This window comes from Muscardinus avellanarius, assembly GCF_963383645.1.
Source record: "Muscardinus avellanarius genome assembly, chromosome: 13".
Taxonomy (NCBI): Eukaryota; Metazoa; Chordata; class Mammalia; order Rodentia; family Gliridae; genus Muscardinus; species Muscardinus avellanarius.
The window spans coordinates 21,781,786-21,804,748 of record NC_137799.1 but is presented as its reverse complement, the minus strand read 5'-3'; the positions used below and the strand labels follow the sequence as shown (position 1 = coordinate 21,804,748).

At 54.8% G+C, this 22,963-nt stretch overlaps 1 protein-coding gene across 1 annotated transcript in view; it reads left to right on the top strand.

The window, feature by feature from the left end:
* Window positions 1–22,963, top strand: part of COL27A1 (collagen type XXVII alpha 1 chain) — a gene marked incomplete at both ends in the record, with an annotated part of 125,961 nt that overhangs the window by 21,374 nt on the left and 81,624 nt on the right. The window contains 6 exons of the mRNA XM_080709248.1: window positions 1,593–1,646; window positions 11,255–11,308; window positions 12,603–12,656; window positions 19,774–19,818; window positions 20,378–20,431; window positions 20,823–20,867. Of these exons, the coding sequence (XP_080565374.1) occupies window positions 1,593–1,646; window positions 11,255–11,308; window positions 12,603–12,656; window positions 19,774–19,818; window positions 20,378–20,431; window positions 20,823–20,867 (306 nt within the window). The remainder of the gene's footprint in view (window positions 1–1,592; window positions 1,647–11,254; window positions 11,309–12,602; window positions 12,657–19,773; window positions 19,819–20,377; window positions 20,432–20,822; window positions 20,868–22,963) is intronic.

Genomic DNA, 22,963 nt, shown 5'->3' with positions numbered 1-22,963 from the left:
GTTGGGCGGGCTGTCGGCAGGGGCGGGAGGCTGATAATTTTAGAAGTAGGGTCACACGTGGCATTTATAAATTCCCCAGGCTGAGTATGTGCTGGACACTCTTCCTTCCTGATGCTTTCGGACAAGGGGAGGGTCCCAGTGCTGGGTGGGGGAAGAGGGCGGCGCCTGGGCCGGAATGCGATGGGATGTGACTGGCTGCAGCTGGGAATTGGCCTCAGTGTGAGGAGGGGAGTGAGTTCACAGCAGCTAGCCACCCCCCCCCCCCAAGGAGCCGGAGCTCAGGAGGAGGAGACCCTGGTGTCCCTTCCCACCCCTGTGACCCGAGGCTGTTCCCGCTGGGCAGGACCCCTCGGGTGTTGCCTGGCTCTGAGGGTTTATGGTGCTGCGCTGGTACAAAGCTGGAGAAAGTGGATCCGACAGGAGCCAGCTGTCAGGGGATCGGGAGCTGGCCGGACACTCCAGCGCAGTCAACAGACTGCATCCGGAGCCAGTGGGCTGGGACCCTGCTCTCGCTTGGCTCCAGCTCCGCTGTGCAACCTTGACCGAGACTCTTGTCTTCTCTACATCCCGTCTTCCTGGCTGCTCCTTGGTCCCCGGAGCACCCTGTGACTTGGAGCCTGCACCCTAAGGGAGGCTCTGATCCTGTGCTGTGACCACAGTGATGTGCCTTTGTCCAAAAGAGCCCAAGCACATCCTTGGTCGAGCGCTAGCTCCAAAACCGTGTACTAAAGTCGAGTTGGAGTCCAGAGGGCGGGGAGGCCTCCTGAGGCTGGAGGAGTCCTAGGAGTTTCCCTGGGGGTGTGGAACTTTGACCAAGCCCTCGAAGGATGGGTTGGACTTCAGCCACAAAGGCTGGATGGGCAAGTCATGCCTGATGATGGGAAGAGGGTGGCCAAGACCATGAGGTCCGAGGTACTGAGAATGTGGGAGAGAAGTTAATGGCTAAGTATGGTTTGAGCCTAAGGAAGCTGGGAAGGGCTGATGGGCCCAGCCAGGCTGAGAGCATGGAGAGGCAGCAAAATCTGGGGGCTAAGCATTTGCACTCTGTGCTTAGACATATCCAATGTCAGGTCCAGCTCTGCCCCTTAGCAGCTGGATTACCCAAGACAGTTGCAAACCTTATCTTCAAAAATATGCCAGTGCCACCAAGCATGGTGGTGCATGCCTATAATCCCAGTACTTGGGAGGGCTGAGACAGGAGGATCACGGGTTTGAGGCCAGCCTCAGCAATGTAGTGAGACCCTCGGCAACTTGGTGAGACCCTGTTTTAGAAGCAGAAAATAAAATAGGGCTGGGAGTATAGCTCAGAGGTAGAATGATCCTGAGTTCAACCTCCAGTACCAAAGAAAATAGATGTAATAATAATAACAACCACAACAACAGTAACAATGCCTGCATTCACTTTGTAAGTTAATAGGATGGAATGAGATAGCTCATGGGAAGCCCTGTGGCGGCCAGGCATGGACAGTCCCTCCTAAAATAGGCAAAGTGGGGGACACAGAGCAGGGGGTGGAAGGAAAGTGCCTGGTGTTGTCGTTAGAAGTGGGACGGCTCTGATGTGCTCTCACTCTTTGGTTTCTTCCCCCTTTCAGGGTCCCCCCGGGCCATATGGAAACCCAGGCCTGCCAGGCCCTCCTGGAGCCAAAGTGAGTGTTTGCTATGGGGTCCGGAGACGTGGCCATGGATTGGGTGCTGGGGTTGGGGCCACATTTGGGGTGCTTCCGAGGAGCACTGGTGGAGGGGCTTTGGGCCATTGTGGGGAGTCCCACCCGGGCCAGAGGCATTGGCGAGGGCCCAGTGCCGGGGCAGAGGTGGTGAGGAGTCATGAGTTTGGCCTGTGGTTGGGAGAGGCTGGGGTGAGAACCTGGAGCCTAAGAGCGGAGCAGGCAGAAAGGCGCTTTGTTGCTACATAGAGAGGACCTTGAAGCTCACTGGATGCTGTGTGCAGGATGGATCGGGGTAGGACCAGAGCCAAGGCAGGGAGACCAGGGGTGACAGGTGGGGAGAGGAGGCCGGGGCCAGCTCAGGCTGTGGGAGGAGACGGGGTAGAGAAGATGCAGCTGGGTGCCAGGCAGGAGACAGTGACTCCCTGGTATCAGCCTGAGTGACTGGACCTGGAACCCAGCAGAAGGCCTGAGATGATGTTGCGTTTGGGGACACGTAGCCCAGCCAGGTTGGGGCCAATCATGGAGAGACATTCTGCTAAAGACGGAGCATGGGAGGCACCACTTTCCGCAGGGAGCCTTCCTGGGATGCTCCCGTTGCTCTTCGCGACACCTCGGTGACGCTGATGATATGGGCGACCCCAGCTGCGGATCTCCTGGCCCCATTCCTGGAGTTGCAGCAGAGGACAGACTTGTCCCGACTGTTGTGAGCAGCTCAGAACTCTTGAGAGGAGAGGAGGGTACAGCAGCATGTAGGTCATGGGAAAAGAAGTCTCTGGGATGGTGGGAGAAGTAGGGGGAGAGGGGAAGGATGCAAAGTCCAGAGTGTTAAAAAACATGACTGAGAGAGAAGGCGGCCGGCCAGGACATGCCGAAGGCTGCTGGCCTGCCACCCCTGGGTAACCAGGTTAAGGGCGCCTCTGTGCTTTGGTTGGCCATGGTGCAAGGTCATTCTTTGCTAATCCAACTGCAAAGGTCAGTGGCTTAAGGAAAGCCTTTAACTGGCCCCAAGCCACGCAGAGTGAGCAGCTGAGTTGCCTCCGTAGCTGAGCCGTCTCTGTGCACTGGCATGAAGCAAGCTATTCTCGCCCATCAGCTAGTCTGGGAGTTGGGCACAGAGATGGCATGTGACTAGCCCTGGCTACATGGATGTATGGGGTCTGCTCCTGCCTGCGCAGAGCCCTTGCAGTGGGGAGCACCAGCCTCAGCCACCTGGAAGGCAGGGGATGGAAGCGTCCCATGTCCAGGGCCCAGCAGCTGCCTGGGATGCTCCAGGTTCTACTAAGGCAAGCACTGATGATAATACCCTGCATCTATTCAGCCCCTATTGTGGGCCGAACTGTGCACATATTTTATCTGGCCCGTCACACTTGATCCCCCACAAAGACCAAAGAGGTGAGTGTGGATATTGGACCCATTTATAGATGCAGATGCCGAGGCACAGGCAGATTAAGACCCTGTCTAGAATCCTGCTCCCCTGGGTCTGGCCATCTCACCCTCTGAGCACCACTGGGCTTAAGCACCAGGCTCACAGCAGTGCAGCCCCCACTAACAGATGTGCCCGGGCAGGAGGAGGTCTCCCTTCATTTGGAGACAGTGCTGGGTGTGGCCAGTGAGGCAAGGCCGCAGCAGGTGAGTCCTCCTAGCACCACCTGGAGCTTGGCTGGCTGAGCCCCAAGGTCATGCTTTGCTAACTGGACTGTGAAGGTCAAGTGGCTTTGTACACACCACTGATTAACTGGCCCCAGGCCACATGGGGAGTGAGCTCACAGCAATGCCTGTGTAACTAAAGACAGTTCCAGAGCCTGCACTGGAACCAGAGGCTGCTTCTCCCACTGGGCTTTGTAAAAAACCCCATGGGACACATGGCAGGGGTCATGCCTTTGCCTGGATGCCCTGTCCTGAGCCCAGAGGTGAGCAGAGGTGGCCTCGGGGCAGCCTGTAGGGTGGGGTGGGTGGTCTGGGCTTGGCCCCAGGCAGTCCTGTACTCCAGGGGAATGGATTAGATTCTGCAGAGAGGCTCCTCACTGTTCACCAGCGGCCCCCTGCCTACTGTGGGAGGGCCACCCATCTATTCATCCTTGATTTTTTGAGCACATTTATGTGCTGTGGACAGAGAAAGGAGCCAGATAGGCAGGTCCTGGTCTGGTGGCACAGAGCCCGCCTTCACCCAGACGGGCCACTGATCAGTCATCTGTTAGCACAGTCTCCACCCTTGGGATCCTGGGATCCTGCGGGATGAAGATCCGCCAGTCTCAAGGCGGAGAGAAACAGGTGGGCTGAGGAAGGTCATGAAGGGGAGGAAAAGCACAGGCGAGGGACCCATCCTTGGGCTTCAGAGGAGCGCGGTTGCTAGCTTGGGCAGGCGGGTGGGCGGGCTGGGGGGGCGCGCTGTGTCTGCTTGCCTGTGGGGGAAGCTCCGTAGCTGGTATAGGCTTCAACCAAGCCTCCTCCTGCAGAGCCCAAGGCTGAGGCCAGGCACTGTGGGCCCGGGCGTGCCAGGTTCAGATGGGCAAGAAGAGGGTGCATTGGCTTCCACCTGGGGTGAGGTACAGGACGTGGACCTCAGGAGGGCGGCGTTGTTCGACCTCTGTGGCTCAGAGCAGGCCCCTGGGTAGATCCAGGGATCCTCTTAGCACGCAGCCTTTACTTTGGGAAAGCACAGCAGTCACAAACACAGAACGTACAGCCCAAGTTCACATCCCAGCTCCGTCACCTCCTGTGACCGAAGGCAAATTGTTTACCCTTCCTGTGTCTCGGTTTTATTACACATGACTTGCAGGGAGGACCAGAGAGCCCAGGAGCTAGAGGTCCAACTGCCTGTGGCTCCGAGTCCACGTGTGGGATTCAGTGTCAGACATCAGGATGCTGGCTTTGCCAACTGCTGGAAATGTGACCCTGGACAAGTGACTTAGCCCCTTTGGTCCCTGGTCTGCTCATCTATAAAATGGGAGTTATAAAATCTGCCCTACAGAGTGCATGGGGCCAGAGCGCGCAGCTACTTAGTAATGCTCAGTGCTAGCCAGGTACGTGGCGCCTGGTTGTGATCTCAGTACTTGGGAGGCTGAGACAGGAGTTCACGGTCAGCCTCGGCTACTTAGTGAGGCTCTCCGCAACTTAGACTCTCTTTCAAAATAAAGAATAAAAAATAAAAAAGCTGGGGGTGTAGCTCGGAGGCAGAATGCCTCTGGGTTCAATCCCCAGTCTGGAAAAAAAAATTGCTCAGTCCTTTCACGAGGCTGGGATGCTGCAGGTAGGTTGCTTCCATCTTGATACCTTCTGGATGTTTCTGGACTTGCTTCCCGAACATTTCCTACTTCAGTCATCAGAGGAAGGGGAAAGTACTGAGGCCGGAGAACCTGAGAGCCCACAGGGCTGTCTCTACCCACTTTCCACAGCCCCCTGCTTCACCGAGCCGCCCTCTCCTGCCTGCCTGTTCTCTCCCCAGGACGCCGCTGCCTGGTGCCTTCCTGGTGGCGGGAGCCCCATCTGGCCCTGGCCAGTGCTGCCCCTGCGCCAGGGCCCTGCATCTCACTTGGATGCACAAGCACCCCATGGGCCAAGCCCTGCTTCTCAGGATGCCTACATAGGCTTCGCTTCCTGCTGCCTCTGGGATGAAGCCCCAGAATCTCCCAAGATGGCTGCCCTCTCTGGTCTTCTGTCCCTGTGGCCAGTCATTCAGTGCCCGTTAGCGCTTGGATCATCCTTCCCGCCCTCTGGGAGAGTCTCCTTCACCTCTTGGGCCAGAGAGACCCCTGCCTGTGGGTCTGTGAGCCACCATGCCTCTTGTGTGGAGCCTGAGCCACCGTGAGCACTCCTGTTACTAACCTGGCTTTCCCAACATGTGTTTTAATGGCTGCCTGGCACCCGATCAACTTCAGTGTCCTATAGTTTCTTAGCTGATTTCCCTTTTTTAAAACTTTTTTTTTTTTTTTTTTTTTTTTTGCCAGGTGTGGTGATTACACCCTTATAATCCCAGTACTTGGGAGGCTGAGACAGGAGGATCACAGGGTCATGGCCAGCCTCAGCTACTTAGTGAGACCCTGTTTCAAAACAAAAAATAAAAAACAGGGCTGGGGCCGGGACGTGGTGACACACCCTTGTAATCCCCATGCTTGGGAGGCGGAGACAGGAGGATCGAGCTGGCTTAAGAGACCCTGTTTCCAAAAATAAAAAAGTATAAAATAGGTCTGGGAGTGTAGCCGGAGGTAGAAGGGCTTCCAGGAATCCCAGTACCACCAAAAACAAAAACAAAACAAAAACAAAAACAAAACAGAAAAAACAGGGCTGGGAATGTAGCTCAGAGATAGAATGCCCCTGGATTCAATCCCCAGTACTAAAAAAAAAAAAGGCTTTTTTTTTTCTTTTCCTTTTAATTTCTTTATAATTTTTACTAATTTACAAGTATTATCTTGAAGAACCTTGTTTCATATACATGTTTAAATATCTAATTTTTTTATTGGAATACATTCATAAGAATGGTCTCAGCCTGAGGCCATCTGGCTCCACCACTCGCTTGGTGTATGACTTTGGGCAAGTCACTTAAACTCTTGATGCCCCAGTTTCCACGTCTGTAAAAATGGGTATAATAATAGTTCACACTTCAGAGGAGTGTGTGTCTTCATATATGTCTATGTGTGTGTACATACATGTCAACATATGTATGTATGAATAATCTGTAATGGGTCTTGCACAAAAAAGCTGTATGAATGTTCAGCTGTCATTTTGTTAGCAGTTGCTTTCTAGAAATGTTGAACCAATTCATACTGCTGAAAAAATTAGAAAAAGATATTAAAAGAAGAGAATTCATGATTATTTGCAGTTCACCAATCAGCCGAGACAAATGTTTCTCTCGCCCCTGTTTTCATTTTTATTTCATCATTTATGGATTGGTGTACTTTGGGGTTGAGATGTTGTCATTTGTTATTGACTTATAAAAATTATTTATAGTTCTATATGGATGCTATTAAAGCTTTGCCCGCCTTGCAAATATTTTCTAGTTTGCTGTTTGCCTATTAAGAGCATTCATGATGATTTTCACAAATGGAAGTATTACTCTTTTTTTTTAGAAATTAACAATAATATTACTTAGAGGAACTTACAATATGCCAGATAATTTGGAGAGAGCAAAAGTTATTGTTCTTTCATGATTCTTGTTTTTATTTGATTTTGGTGCTGGGGATGAAACCGAGAGCACTGAGTGTTCTGAGGATCGTCTCTACCACTGAGCCACGCTCCCTGCCTTTCTTTATTTTTCTACTTGAAATTTTCTTCCTCATCATAAGTAATCATTTTAATCCTAGTCATTTCACAATATCATTTATACTATTAAAAATGTTAGGCCATCTGGAATTAATCTTAATGGGGGACGTGAAGTGGGGCTCTGACATTATTCTAGCCCATATAGTTAACTATTTATTAAGCAATCTTTCCTAATCGCTGCCGATTATTTTATGATAGACCAGGGCCCATTTCACGCCCTTCCGTGATGTTTCATTGCTCTGTCTGTATATTTGGATGCCGATAAAAATGCTATTTTCCGTGACATTCACTATCTTTAGGCCATGTGCCTCCCTTGCCTCTTTTAAAAATCTCCTTCTGGCGATTGTTTCTGTCAGATGAACTTTATGGCCAGCTTATTTTCCTTTTAAAAGCCCTCTTGGGATTTTAATTGGAATTGTATAATATGCATAAATGTATTAACTGGTGAAGAATGAATATTTTTCAAATATATTAAGTTTTCCTATCTACATACATGGCTTCTTCTCTCATTTGGTTGTTTTTTTAAAGGTCTCTTAGTAAACTTTTATAGTTTTTATTGCATAACCTTTGCACATTTCTTATTAAGTTTAAACTTAGAAGTTTTATGTTTTTATTCCTGTTATGATTGGAATATCCTTCTCTGTTATATTTTGTAGCTGGCTCTCTGCTGCTGGAGAGGACTCTTGATTTTTATATTTTTGCACTACTTTTGTGTTTAAAATTTATGACCATCCTCTTCACAAAATCATCTCATTAGTTCTACTAGTATTTCAGTTTGTTTTCCTGAATATTCTAAGGAGGCACTAATGTGGTTCGCTAAGGACACACTTTTGTCTCCTTCTCCTCAAAGATTGGTAGATCTTATTTGTTTTTCCTGTCTTATTGCATTGGCCAGAACTAAATCCATGAAATACTAGTAGCAATAGTGGGAACCTTCAGAAGTTCCAGGACTGAGCCAGATCTAACCAATCCCAGCCCTACTGCTCTCTCCTGAGGCTCTGTTCCCTCATTTGCTCATTCATGAGCTATTTTATGATGCCTCCTCTGGGCCAGGCCCTGTGTTGGGACTTGAAATCAGAGATGACTTAAATCGGTAGCTTCCATCCCAGAGTTTTTCTTCTTTGTGATTTACTTCTCTTTTGTCTCAGCTCCCTTCTGGGCCTCAGCCATCCAGAGCCCTGTTTTCTCATCTCCCAACCTTACCTACAGAGAAGCACTCAACACAGTTCCCGGTGTCTTCTAGTCTCTACGGCTCTGCAAACTAGTCCAAGAAGGGTCCACTGTTCCCTGCAGAGAGTGACTTGCTGGAGGTCACATGGGCTTGCTAGCTGCAGTCATGGCTGGCCACTAGATTCTTGTCCCTTCCAAGGCGTAAATGACCTGTTAGACTTCATATATGCTTATATCGCTCATTGGGACATTTGCAAAGGCCTGGCTGGAAAGGTGTATCATTTTGTCCATCTTAGAAGTCAGCCTTCCCCTGACCAGGGGCACCTTGTCCATTCCTTGAGCAGCACCTTTGTCTGGATCCTCTTCATCTTTCTCTAGCCCCAGCTGAGCTGTGAGCCTGCAGGGACTTACCTGAATCTGGGTCAACCTCCTGCCCCGTCTCCCAACCTCCCGTCCTCCTCTTATCACCAGAGTGTGTTTTTTTTCATTGCAACACATTGAAGTGTAAAGAGCTTGGGCTCTGGGCTAGGCCTGGTGGCTCAGGCCTGTAATCCCCAGTACTTGGGAAGCTGAGACAGGAGGATCCCTGTTTCAAGAGCAGCCCCGGCAATTTAGCAAGACGCTCAACATCTAAGCAAGACCCTGTTTCAAAATGAAAAATAAAAAGAGAGCGGTAGAATTCCCTTGGGTTTAGTCTCCAGAACCAACAATAAATAAATTAATAAATCAATGAGCTTGGGTTCCAGAACTAGATTGCCTGAATCAAATTCCCACTTCCTAATTGACCTAAAACAAGTGATGTTTTTCCCTTGCCCTTCCTTAGTTTTCCTCTTCTTTAACTTGGGGATGGTGAGAGCTCCTACCTCCTAGGCTTGGAGGGGTAAATGACTTCCTCCATGAGCAGGGCTTAGCAGAGCACCCAGTCTCTGCTAGTGCTGTTGCTATCCTTGGCCTGGTTTCTCCCTCCAGGGTTCCCCATGGGCATCAGGGTTTTTCTGCAATGTTCCATTCCCTGTCTTGGTCATCAGTTTGAGACTGTAGCAGATTTCAATACGGATCAGTCCTTGCTGATGTTCTCAGGAAGGGATTGCATCCCAAGCTGGCTACTGAGAATAGAGAGGCAAATCTATATAGAGCCACGATGCCCCACCTAAGGACCCTGGGTTGGGGAGCAAGTCTGCCACCTCTCTGGGTCTCAGTCTGTCCTGTTTATAAAATGACAGCATAGGATGCTTGGAGACCTACCTCTGCAGGTATGCTAGGCCATCTCCTCTATTTGCTGCAGACTGAGGGGCCCAAGGAGGAAGAAGAGAAGCTATTGCCCTTTTTTGGCCATGGGAATCCATGGTAGCTCTGGGCCTGGCCTTGCATGTGGACATAAAAGGCGTGGAGCTGAGCTTGGGAGCAGCTGCGGGGGGAGAGGGCCCGTGAGGGGCCACCGCAGCGTAGTATATCACAGAAGTGAATCCTGTAGAAGCCACCTGAGATGCCCAGGTAGACAGCAGCTGTTCAGAGAGTGGGAGCTACAGGGCTGGGAACGACAGCTCAGAGAAACATCTGGCTCAGTCATTTGCACATGAGGGCTCTGAAGTCAGAGGGGGCCTGGGGACCAATGGCCTCTGCGTCTGACCTGGCCAGCTCAGCTCAGGCTGTGACGAGCTCCTCTGGACCCCAGCACAGCCGGCGGGTGCGTAGCCCGTGCCTAGCAGTAGTTGCACAGAGTAGGTAAACAGCGAAAGGCTATTCCCTTCCCTCCGGGAGGCTCTTCCCAGTTCAGAATGTGACAATTTCTGGTGAAAAATGACTGAGTCAGGATTTGGAGGATCTGAGTTCTGATGAAGAAATGAATCCAAAGGGAATTAAATAAAGTTGGCCAAGTCACCCTTCCCGTGTGCCACAGCCTCTATCCCACTGGCCCCTTGCCTAGGAACCTGGGAAGCCAGTGTGTGTGTGTGTGTGTGTGTGTGTGTGTGTGTGTGTGTGTGTGTCCACATGTGTGCATGGTACATGACCCCTTAAAAGGGAAGGAAACAGGCCCTGAGAGGTGAAATGCCTGCCCAAGTTCCCGCTGTAAGTCCATGGCAGGTTCAGGGCTTCAGCCCAGACTCTGCGCCCCCTGAGGCAAGGAGGGAACTCGGGTGAGGGGCGTGGGAAGGGGAGATGGGAAGCTCTTAGAAGCGGCAGGGGATGGGCTGACTTTGCAAAGCACGGCCAGATGGGGGGGGGCCACAGGCAAGCGTGCTCCTTGTAGTCCTTGAGCTAGTGTGTGGGCCCTCGCGCTGGGCCTCAGATTCCCAGAGGCCAGGCCCTGCGGGACCCTCTCTGTGCTAGGCCCTGAGCGCTTGTCCCTGATCCGGGCTCTGTTTGTCAGTTCCTCCCAAGACTCTGCCCATTCCAACTGGTCAGGAGCCAGGGCATCCTGGAGCACAGGTCCCGGAGTGACAGGTTCAGAGTTCTATCTCATTTCTGCCAGTGCCTCATCCTGGAGCCTGACAGTTCCTTCCCCTGGCCTCAGTTTCCCCCGATGTACCATAGGGGTGATGACGCTCTTCTTGCCCACTTTCTTGGCACTTGTGGGAATGGAGCCAGGCAAAATGCTCAGCTGTGGGGGGGGGGGGTGTCGGGGGCCCCAGCCCCAGGTGGTCAGAAAGCAAGCAGGTGGCTGGCAGCCTTCTGGAAAATCAGAGAGAATGTGGGTGTCTCTTAGTTGTGACTCTTGGAATCTAACTGTGAGCCTGGGGCCGGGCAGGAGACAGTCCTAGAACCCGTGCAGGCAGGTTGCTCATCTGTGTGTTGGGTCCAGGGCTCCAGGGTTGGCTGGGGCAGGGGAAGTATTCACCACACCGTGATGACGTGGGCTGAGCACCTGATCAGGGGCCTGGCAGCACGCCAGAGCAGGCCAACTGGGGAGGGGCTGAGGTCTGGTCTCTGTGGCTTTGGCTGGTGGCAAGAAAGCAATTAGACTGGAGGGCTGGTGCCAGTTATGGGGAACTCGGACACCTGGAAGAGTGAGGAGCTATGGGTGGTGCTGGGGCGGGGGGGGGTGATGGAAAACGGAAAAGACCCTGGGGTTCAGAGGGGATGGGCAGGGAGACTTTGAAGCAGGGGGTTAAGAAAGCAGAATTTCGGTGGCCAAAGCAGAATTGTTTCTGTTTCAGGGACAGAAAGGGGACCCAGGACTCTCACCAGGAAAGGCCCTTGAGGGGGCAAAGGTAGGTTGCAGGGCCCCCAGTGCTGGGGTGGGGGCGGGGGAGTAGACTAGTAAGCCCCGCCCTCTGTGGGAGCTGCCCTCCCATCCTGACAGGGGCAGGGAGGTGGGAGAGTCCAGGAATGTTGGTGTGGTTTGGTTTTTCCTTGAAATCCTCCTTCTCTTCCCAACCCTACACCCACAGCCGTCCTCATGCCTGTTTCTGGAGTGTAATTCATAAAAGAGGAGAGACTGCCAACTGGCACACCTTGGGGTGAAGCCTCGTGGCTCTTGCAGGGCCTGCTAGGTGATCCTGGCATGCAGAAGTTTCCAACAGACACGCAGAGCCCCTGAGGCAGCTCATAGGAGCCAGCAGGTCTGCAGGTTCTTGGGGCGGCAGGGCAAGTTTAGGACTCTGAGCATGGCCTCCTAAAACCAGAGAAAACCCTTTACCCAGAGGACTCCATCCATCCCCAAAGTCTCCAGCCCATGGCTGAGCAGGGGGCCTGGAAAGAGTACAGAAAGGTGGAACCAGGGGAGCTGGAGCTGCTGGCCAGGGCATCCTGCCTTCCACACATGCAGACCCCAGAAGGAGCACATGGGCTCTCTGGCTCCCCTTTGGACCTGGTCCAGGGACCATCCCGACATCTAGAACACTGCCTCTCCAGCCAGCCTGCCTCGGCACACCAGTGACTGCTCCTTTGATTCCCCGAGACATGGAGGCTTTCTGCCTCTCATCTCTGCTGTTTGAATGACCCGGGATCCGGGACAGTGGCCACATACACTCCACCTGGTCCTTCTTATAACCTTATAAGCCAGGGCAGAGGGGCCTAGATCACAGATGCGAAGATAGAGGCCCTGGACAGGGTGCCTTGCTGGAGATCACGCAGTTGGCATTACACCCAGGGACCTGAGCACCTCTGGGGTCTTGTGATGGTGGTGATGGAAGTATCCCTGCTTGGCAACCACCATGCCCAGCCTGGGGAAGTGTCACAGGGATGCAGGAGAGGAGCTGATTGGGGTGGGACAGATGAGGTGCGTGTTATGGGGAGTGTGGTTTTCAACCATGGTTCTAGCACCAGAATCCACTCTTCAAAAGGTTTGTCCTGCAGAGGCCCAGCTGGCCCCAGTGGCACTGTGATTGGAGGGAGCGGCTTGGTGCTCTGCCCCCTCCGCTCTCATCGCACTGGGTGGCCCTGGGCTTCTTCTCTGAGGTTCGTAGGTCTCCATGAACACGTGAGTAGTTGGAGACAACCCGTCTCCATGGTGGTGCTTCTTATTCCAGGAGCCCCACGCCTCCTCTTGTCTGTGTCTTGCAGGGCGCCACGGGCTTGCCTGGGCTCTCCGGGAATCCAGGACCTCGGGGACGCAAGGTACACCTTGGCATGGGTGCTTGGCTTTGCTCGGCAGGCATGCTGGCAAGCTGGGGGTTTAGGTGGGAGCACTGTGGGGTCATCTGCCCTCCCCGGCCCCAGCCCAGATCCCTGGGGCACAGGTGGGTTGGGGGAGTTGTGCTTTCTGGGGAGTAGGGCGCCTTGGTGTGCAGTAGTTCTCCCTATCCCCCAGCACGGTTAGGAGGTGCCCTTGGTCTGGGGCTCAGCTGCTCCTGGGAAGGCCAAACTCCAGATGATGGGAGAGCTATGTCCACAGAGCCAGGAGGGACCCAGGCATCCCTCCTCCTACAGGAGATGGAGACAGTAATCCCTCTACCGGCCCCTACGCAGTCTCTATGACCCAGGAGCAAGGTGCAGGGAGCTCTGCAGTGGGTGGGCCTGAGTTCTCCCCTCTTTGCCAATTCCTGGCTGGGTGGCCTCTCTGAGTCGGATATTTGTCTCTCACAGATGCGCTGTAGCTAAAGGGTGGACTGTAGAGGCAACAAGTTCTCTGTGTGTTCTAGCTATGCTCTGCTGGTCCACCCGACCCCTCTCCAGCCATACTTGGGAACTTACATATCTCAATGCCTAGGTTGGGGGAAGCCTGCCGTTTTCCTAGATGGGGTCTCCAGGTCACAGTGTCCCTTGGCTCCTTCCTCTGTGACTTCCCCAGCCAGTGTCCCCATCCTTCAAGATTCTCCTCTAAGCTGAGTGTAGTGGCTCATTCCTATAATCCCAGTAATTGGAAGCTGAGACAGGAGGATCATAGATTTGTGACCAGCCTCAGCAACATAGTGAGACCCTGTTTCAAAACACAAAGTAAAAAGGCCGGATGTATAGATGAGAGGTAGAATGCCCCTGGGCTCAATCCCCAGTGCCACCCCAGGAAAAAAATTCTACTCTAGTTGTGTCCCCTCCAGAAGCCCCCCGGAGCACCCGGCCTTCGGCCACCACCCTCCGCTCTACTGTTCCAGGATGACAGGCCCACCTTAGCTTAGTTACTTGTGCACACTGGGCTTGGTACTCTGTCTACTGAACCTCACAGGGGCAATTGTTCAGGAAATAAGGGAAGGACAGACAGTGCAGGCCAAGGGTCAATGACTCTGCAGGAAAACCACCCGTGGTTGATGAGTTGTCCCGTAGACACATGGGCCTAGGGCCATGGCTCAGCTTCCGCCCCGGTTCCCAGCTACGGTCTCCAGCTGCCCTCTCTTTGGGCCATCTGGCCCTCCTGAGCAGCTGTTGTGTCTCCTGATTCTGTCCTGTGCTTGCTCCAAGGGTGCTTGTGGCACAAGGCGACTTGGAGGGCCATGGCCCTGGCCCCCTTCTGTGCCTTGTGTGGCCAGAGAATGCCACGCCTCGGCTCTCGGGCCAGCACAGACAGGAGGTGTGGCCGTCTGCGAGCCGGGAAATGTGGTTTTGCCTGGCTCTGCTTCCTCTCGCTTCTCCTTGGGTTCTGGCAGTTTCCGATGGACGAGGTGTGAGTGGAAAGGGTTCCTTCCAGCCCTGGCTCATAAAACAGCCTGTGGTGGTCTCACTCTGCAGGGGGGTGGGAGTCTAGCCCAGGTGGCGGGAGGGAGATGGGAAAAACAGGCTTGGAGCAGCCCTGCTGGGGTCCTGGGGCTCCCTGCACTGAGCTCATGGCTAGGGAGGCCAAGAGCCCCAACCAAGAGGGAGCAGCTGCCCCGAGTGGGGAGCGGCGTCTCTTGCAACTGAAGGAAGAGCCTCCGTGCAGTTGGAGAACTGTCTGGCAAAGCCATTTGCTTGGAGCTTCCCTCTGGCCCTGGCCCAGGAAACACCCAGGAGTTTGGTTCTGTGCCAGGCTGGTGTCACATGTGCTTTCCCCACCCACGGAGACCAGTGGCAGAGTATGGGGGTGCTCAGACGCTGGGGCAGGTTCCCTGGCCCATTGTAGGACCTGGGAACGGGACCTGTGGTCTGATCACTTGTGTTTGAAACCAGCCCTGTGGCCGGTTTCAAAGGCCCACGTGGGGATCCTGGCCTGAGAGTGGGGCAGGCTTTGGTGGTTCCAAAGACCCCAATGATTCTCATGTGCAGTCAGCCTCAAGAACCACCAGCTTAATGGAAATACCTTCCATGGGTCACCGGGCAGCAGGGCAGGGATTTGAATCCAGGTCTCCTGACTCTCGGGGTCTTCCTCACACATTGCTCTAGGTAGACACAGCTAGTGGAACAGAGCTGGTCCTCCAGTTGGAATGGATTTGCCCTCTTTCCAGGCTGACTTTGTGCGGGGTGCCCTGCAGCTCACCAGCCTTTCCATTGACTACTGTCTTCTGTGACAGCAGGGATGAACAGGGAGTGCACGAGGGGCTCCACCAGGAATGGCTTGGGGGCACGTGACTGAGGCTCTCTGAGGTGACCTCCTGCCTTTCTGTGGGCCTGCCAGGACCTGCTGAATGCGCACCCCAGCTCCTGGAGCCCTGTGGGGAGTCTCCTCTCAGCTCCTTGGTGCAGAGAGGCTCTGGGATTCTGCGGCCTCTTCCCGCTGATGCCTGTCCTGTCCCTTCCATCCCTGTCCACCCCGGCTTCTCCTTCAGCCTCAGTCCACAATGCCATCTGCCCTGGTTAGGTGTGTCTTCACCCCCTAGCACCCAGCCCTTCTTCGTCCGCTTAGTTCGTGTCCAATGCCCATACTCCCTTCTAGGAGGTTGGGGTGAGTTTGCTTAGTGTATTCCTAATGCCCATCACTGGCTCTCGGTCCTGGTTGGAGCTAAGTAAAATGTGTGAATGAATATCTGGACGGATGAATGACCCAGGCAGAAATTATACTCTGTCTTGCCCTGTCTCAAGTTTTCACACTTCGCTGTGCTTCTAGACCAGCCACACATTCAGAATCCTGCAACTGCTGAGCCAACAGGACACTTTGATGGGCCAGCTGGGGAAACTGAGGCCCAGAGAGGGGCAAGGAGTTGTGCATGGATCAAGCCGCTTCCCCCAGCTGGTGTCTCTCTTCTCCTTTGGCATCCTGTCCTGCTTCCTGCCCAGGGTGGGAGGGTGGGCTGCCAGGGTGGTCGGTGAGTGCCATGGGAACCTCCTGCCATGCTAAGCAGAATTGGCAAGTTCTATTTTACTCTGGGGAAGCTGAGGCTTCACACAGGCCGAGCTGGAGCCTGAGGCCACAGCTGAGCTGGGCAGGACCCCCAGGCAAGGACAGGACCCCCCTCCCTCCTTGCCCAAAGCCCAAATAGCATCGCTGCCGGACGGGCAGACTGTCTGGAGCGATGGTGAGGTGATGTCTGCTTTCTCCTCGTGCATTGTAAGCAATGATTAATTTGGCTCCCAAATCAAAATATAGACCGAGTTCTATTATAAACACAGGTCCTGTGGAGACCCGCCTCCAGGCAGCCAGACGCCCCTTGCAGACACCGAGGTCCTGGAACTCCCCTGATGCGTTCCCTGCCCCCCCAGACCTGCCGGGCACCCATCACAAACTGGGCAATCACTGCCCGTGGGTCCACCTTGCGGTCTGTGCCTGGCCCATAATTGCTGGGTCCCTGGAGAAGATAGTGGTTTAGATTCCTGCTGGTCCTGGGCCCTGTCATTTGAAGCAATTTGCTGGCCCTGGCTTGGTAAATACTGCTGAGGTGCTTCCGGGGGGCTGAGCACCTCAATACTTCACCTCCCACCTCCCGCCGCCACTGCTCAGTCCCCGTGGCTTCCTGCCAGCTGTGAGAAACGGGCACAAGCGTGCATGGCGCTGTTCAAGGCCTTCCAGGGCCTGCTGACTGGGAGAGCCCTGGAATGGCAGTCTTCTGGACCAGTCAGCCCAGGGGTCTAGAGTCCTGGGGAACAGTTGAGGCGTGGCTGTAACTTCCTGAGTGACCGCGGGCAGGTCCAGTCCCCTCTTGGAGCCTCAGCTTCTCAGTCTGTCCAATGAGAAAGACATCACACACGGAGGACTTCCTACTCGGATACTCCAAGGTCCTGTGACTGACCTCTGCCCTGGGAAGGTTGCCACGTTCTGGGAGCTTCTGTCCCAGGGGGGCGTGGGCCAGTGGCTCTTCCCGACAGGCCCTGGGCTCCAGAGATTGGGTGATTAAAGACGCAGGAACTGGGGTCATGATCTTAGCGCTGCCCTAGGAATCTGTGCAGCTTCTGGGAAGTCTCTTTCCCTCTCTGAGCCTCGGTTTCCTCAGCTGGTTGATACGCACGGTGATCCCTGCCTCCTTAAGCAAAGAGAGAACAAGCTTAAGCTTCGAGGCCTAGCTGTGGCGCCAGGTCCAGGGCCCTCTGGACACACCTGGTGGCCCTTCACCTCCTTTGAGCTGCATCCTCAGCAAAGAGTTTGCTTGAAATCTCAGTCTGGGTTTCACTGAAGACTTTTTTGCTTATTTAGGGGGAGGGAAGTGTTTAAAAAAGCAGGTTTCTTTGTGGCTACAGAGGCAGCCATGGGTGCTGGGGATGCACAGGGATCCCTGGATGTCCCTTCTGAGGTTCGCGCGCCATCCTGGCCCTCATTAGTTTATAAGCACCTTGCAGCATCTCTTGGGGCAGGCGGAGGATGGCCGCAGGAGATTCAGAGGGCAATTGCGCTTAGCAAGCCACACAGCTGAGTACCAGGCTCAGCTCTGCGCCTCGCTGGAAGGAGGCTCTGCTTTGCCGTTTCTTGTTTGCAAGTTCCGAGAGGAGAAACTAGAGTCATGTTTACACGCACCATATCCTGATTGCCCCAGGGCCTTTGCATTCACTCTTCCCTCTGCCTGGAATGGCTTTCTCTGGGGAACCAGCCACATTCTACCACATTCATCAGGCCTCCGAGCTGCTTTCCCTGACCACCCTCCAGTCATCCACCTCCCCAGCACCGCCATTCTCTGCTCCCTACCTCTGCTAGCTTCTTTCTCAGGGCTCTGGTAACCATCAGACATTCTCTCTCTCTCTCTCTCTCTCTCTCTCTCTCTCTCTCTCTCTCTCTCTCTCTCTCTCTCGTTTTAATTTTACTTTTCATTATGGTGAAAAATTCAAACCATAAAATCTGCCACCTTAATCATTTTTAAGCGGGACAGCGTGGTAGTGTACGGCACACTCAGGCCGTTGTGCAACAGACCTCCAGAACTTTTTCATCTTGCGAAACTGAAACTCTGTGCCGATGACACAAGGCCCCCTCCCCCTGCCTCCACCTGATCTTATCTTTTATCCTTATTTTGGTTTTATAGTTCCTTCTTAAGAATGTAAACCCCATTAAAGCCAAGGGTACTGCCTGCCTTGTTCCTCCTGTGTGGGAGATGGTGCCCGCACATGCCAACGTCGTAGATGTTTGCTCTGTGAACAGATAAAAAAGGAAGACTGCCGGGCATGGTGGGGCATCCCTGTGATCCCAGCTACTTGGGAGGCTGAGGCAGGTGGATTGCAAGTTCCAGGCCAGCCTCAGCAACTTAGCAAGATCCAGTCTCAAAATGGAATTTTTAAAGGGCTTGAGGTGTAGCTCGGATGAATTCCCCTGAGTTCAATTCCTAGTAGACACAGAAAGAGAAAGAAGGGAAGGCAGATAGGCCATGGTGGTAACAGCAGCTAATCTTTATAGGGTCCTTGGATTCAATGATGCGCCAAATGCTTTACACATGGATTATAATCCATGTACTGACTCTATCCCCCATTTACAATTGAGGAAAATAAGGTCCAGAGAAGTGAGGTTCTTGGCTCCAGTCACACAGCCAGCCAGAGGGTAGAGCAGCATCAGAATCTAGATCGGTCTGAAACAAGAGGTCTGATCTAGCTGAGGCCTGTGCTCCAGTTTGCCTACTGGGGAGAAGAGCGCAGGCCCCAGGTAGCAGAATCTCCCAGGCCCTGTAGGCCCCTGGGCATGGGAGGTGCTCAGATTAGTCGCCTGAGGTCTTGGCTCTGATGAGTAGGTGCGTAGGAATGCCTGTAAACCCCTCCAACCTCTGGGACCAGACCTCTGCTGTTTATAGTTACGAGTGCTTGCATCCTGGGCGTCTGCAGGGTGCTGAGTGTGAGTGTGTGTGTGTGTGTGTGTGTGTGTGTGTGTGTGCCCGCGCGTGTTTGTGCATGTATGACCTCCATGTCAGAGGATCTGTGCCGAATAGGACCTGTTGCTCTTAGCAATGGGACGCAGCTCAGTATCCCAAGATTCAGTTCCCCCCTTTGAGAAATGGCAATAATTAGTCCCCATCTGGTCTGGCAGCTGAAGGTGCTGGTTGAGTCATGTACTACGTGCGCAGGCTGGAGGGGCAACGGTGCATGGAGGGTTCTTGGGTGGCATTGTATTCTCAAGTCTTGCAGTGTGTGTTTTAGACTCTGAGGGAGTCTTAGAACTCTCAAGTTCTAAAATCTCAGAGCTGAAGTGTTCTCACTCTACCACCTGAGGTCCAGAGATGGGCTGTAACCCACCCAAAGATGCACAGCAAGTCAGGGACAGAGTCTAAACCAAGTCCCGGAGCTCCCTGTGCAGGGGGATGCAGTGGGGTCCACCAGTCTGAAAGGAAGCACCCTGCTTTGTCTGATCTTGACAGCAGCCCTGAGCTGGCAGGCGTGTGGAGCCCGGTGAGCCTTTGCAGACCTTCTGACACTGTGGGACCCTGCTGGGCATCCTGGTGCACCTGGCTTGGTTGACTTGCCCTAAAGACACAGTCTGGACGTGTCACTGCTGGGCCACGGGGACAGAGAGTCAAGGCTGGTCCTGGGGCATCGCCACAGTCCTTCCCCCTCAGGCTTTGGGTGTCCTCTGCCTCTCTGGGAAAGGTGGGGGGCCAGCGGGAGGAGGAGAGACAAGGACCCTGTTATTTCATGTGCTCAGCATGGAGAAGGCTCTGATGGGGCTTAGGAGAGGCCAGTCCTGGTGGGCAGGGATCCCATTTTGAGCAGCGGCTGAGCTGCCCCACCTCGGGTCTTCCTTATCCACCCAGGTATGGACAAATTTTTCTGTCTGGGTTTCCGCGCAGCCGGCCCTGCCTCTGGATTCTGCAGGCATGGTTGGCATGCAGTCTCTTGGTCGCAGTTGCTTGCTCCCAGATCTGACCTTCACACAGTGTCTGCACGCCCCGGGGAGTGTTCATTGAGCACGTAGCACATCCCAATGTAGTCCGCACAGGCCTCCTGGTGTGTCTTCCCTGTCCGATGTGCTTTCCTCCCCCCACAGGGACACAAGGGCTATCCTGGACCGGCGGGGCACCCCGGAGAACAGGTGAGGCCAGCTCTGCTCCCTCCTTTGGTCCTGCCTGTCTCTGGTCATCTCCCTGGCCCTGCTCAGAGTGAGCCCCACAGCCAGGCGGCTGCTCCTGCCCGCCTGCCCACCCCATCCCACCCCATCCCACATCTGCCAGAGGCCTCCTTGGCCAGGGCTTGGCAGGAGCATCTCCACTCTGGTTAGGGCCATGAATAGCTGGCCTGTTCCCCGCGGTGTTAGGGGATATTATCCACACTGCCACGGGGGTTTGCAGGAATTTTGGCTGGGCTGGCCTAAGTCAAACAGCAGTGCTGCCAGCATCGGGGAGCCATGGGGGAGCCAGCCAGGTCCCTCCGTTCGCTCTGCTCTTGCTCTTCGTTCTGGGCCGGCACAGAGGGGCTGCGTCCTGTAGAGCTGGTCTGACCGGTTGGACAGCGGGGTGGGCTCGGGGGCCCAGCTTCGCCTTCCTCTCATCTCACATTCCTGTCCCCCTCCTGGTCCACTGTCAGCCCCATCCCCTAGGGCTGCCTGTGGGGCCTGGGCTGGGCCCTCCTCATGTTTCTCTGTTCCTTTGCAGGGGCCGCCGGGACACGAGGGCAGCCCAGGGGCCAAAGGTTACCCTGGCAGGCAGGTGCAGTATATGGCTTCTGGAAGGTCTGTGGCCATGGCAGAGATGGCTGCAGGTGCCCCAGGCAGAGGGGGGCTGCGGGCTGAGGGCAAAGGAGCAGCGCCCACCCTGGGGTCTAAGGAGAGGGTGCCCAGGGGGCTGGGCTGAGGTTAGGCCGCAGGGCTAGGATACTCCATAAGAGTATCTGGGGTGCCAGAGGCCCCTCCCAACCAGCCTCCTCCACGCCACTGCCCAAGACCCCAAGATTTCCCAGGCTGTGGAGGCTGAAGACTCTAGTCCACCTACCCCCACTCTCCAGGGGGCCCCTGAGCCTGGGAGACAGGACTGGACGGGGGTGTTGGCAGCAGGGAGGGCGTCTCCATACGCCCTTGCCCCTCTGTATTTTGTGTTTCAGGGGTTACCTGGACCCGTAGGCGAGTCTGGCCCCAAGGGCAGCCGGGTAAGTGGTACTTGGCCAGTGCCACGCAGGGGGCCGGGGTGGACACCCTGTCCCTCCTGCTGGCTGGATGGGTGGCCAGGGCCTTAAGCGGGACTGAGGTTGAGGACCGCCCAGCAGAGCTCACCAGACCGGAGCACGAGGCAGCCAGAGGGTTAGACAATTCAGGCCCCGAGCCAGAGAGCCCCTGGGTTCCATGGGTGGCAGCCTGGCCGTAAACAATCGAGCCTGTACCACTACGTCCCCTTGTTTGTCCCGAGGGACTAGGAGCTGAAGCCAGGCCACTTGGATGCCTGTCATGGGGCTCCTCAGAGGCCCCCCTCCTCCCACATCCTGGGTGGGGGGCAGCGTGTCCAGGGGTGCTGCCGGGCCCAGAGGCCGACGAGCTTCGGCCTTCTCCTAAGGCCCCCAGGAAGCAAACCCTGGGTAGCCATCAGCCACGTTTGTCTGTCTCTACAATGGGCGATGTCTATTCCTACTGCTAGCACAGTGCCCTAGGACTTTATGACGACATGCAGGGCCCAAGGAGGCTCCTTTCCAGGATGCCTGCTTCCCTGTCTTTATACAGACCTGAGCTGTGGCTTCAGAGGGGCCGCTCAGCCCAGCCTTGGTGCCTGCCTGCCCATCTGAGGACAGGACGTGCAGGGGACATCTGGGGAGGACTGATGTTTGCTGTCATAGCAACATCTTGAAGCCACGTGTGGGGAGAGGCCCATCTGGCCCCAGCGCTCCTGCCTTCTCCAGATCTCAAAGCCCAGGGCCCAGGCAGCCCCCCAGGCAGCCCGGGTGAGCCAGGGCTGCGCCCGTGTTCATTCCAATCCCTGCCATCTCCAGGATCTATTTATGAAGGAGAAAAAGTTTATCTAGCACAGGCTCTGGACCCCCTTTGCCATTCACCAGCTGCGGGATCCTGGAAAGTCACTGGGCCCCTCCAAGCCCATTTTCTCACCTGTAAATCTGGGATATAAACCCTGCTTGGAAGACTCATGACATTTCACTCTAAGATTATAAAGAGTGATCATGCTGGATGCTGAGGAGGAGACTCAGTGACCCCCGGGCTGGCCAGGCTTCCCTAGAGCGGTCATTGAGTCAGCTTCGGTTGTTTGTTAGTAAAAGGGGGAGCAGCAGAGTGGTTAGGAACCCAGACTCGGGAGTCAGATGGCCTGAATTTGGATACCAGTTTTACCACATCCCAGCTGTGTGCCCCTGGGCAACTCACTCACCTCTCTGGGCTTCAAAATGCTCATTTCTACTGGGTGCTCACTAATAATATCTACTTCCTGAGAGTGTGGTGAGGCTACAGGATGGGCTTTAGCATATGCAAAGCATTGAAGGCTGGGCCTGGTCCGTAGTTTGAGCTCAGTAAGCATCAGGCTTGGTGAGTTTTCATTAAATCATTCCACAAACACATAGAGAGAGAGAAGATGGTGGTCCAGGCTGCACCCCTGCCCTGGAGAAGTTCTGAACAAGGACACAGATAGTGAAGCTGCAAGGAGACTGTGGCAGATGCTGCTACCTGGGTGCAGATGGAGCGCTGGGGTGGAGGGGCAACTGCTCCTGGCTTGGGGCTTCAGCGATGCCGTCCAGGGAGAGCGCAGTAGAGGTGGGCCCTGCAAGGGTTGGGCTGTGCAGTCAGGAGGAATCGGCTGGATATTCTGGCGAAGGGCACAGCGGGGAGAGGGGCTTGGGGGCAGGAAGTCAGATGGATTCTGGGCTAGAGCCGTAAGTGATTAGCCTGAGCTTCCGAGTCAGCTGCACCTGGGCACCTGACCCTTGGGCTGCTATGGAGACTCCCAGCTCCAAACTGACTAGCTGTGTTGCTTTATCTCCAGAGCCTCGGTTTCCTTGTCCTTCCAGTGGGGAGGGTTAATGCAGTAGCACACCGTGTCCACACTGCCCTATGTGCCGGACCTCTGGTGCCCAGGAGGAGCCACAGGCCCATGAGCATCCTGGGCACGGGTGGGCAGCGCTAGGCACCCAGCGCCTGTCTCTCCGCCCTAGGCTTCCTTCCGCAGGTCCCGGAGCCGGCTGGGCGGGCCTCCCCGGCGAGCGCCCCGCCCTTCCCTGGCGTGAGGGTATGTGCCTTTGGACTACATCGT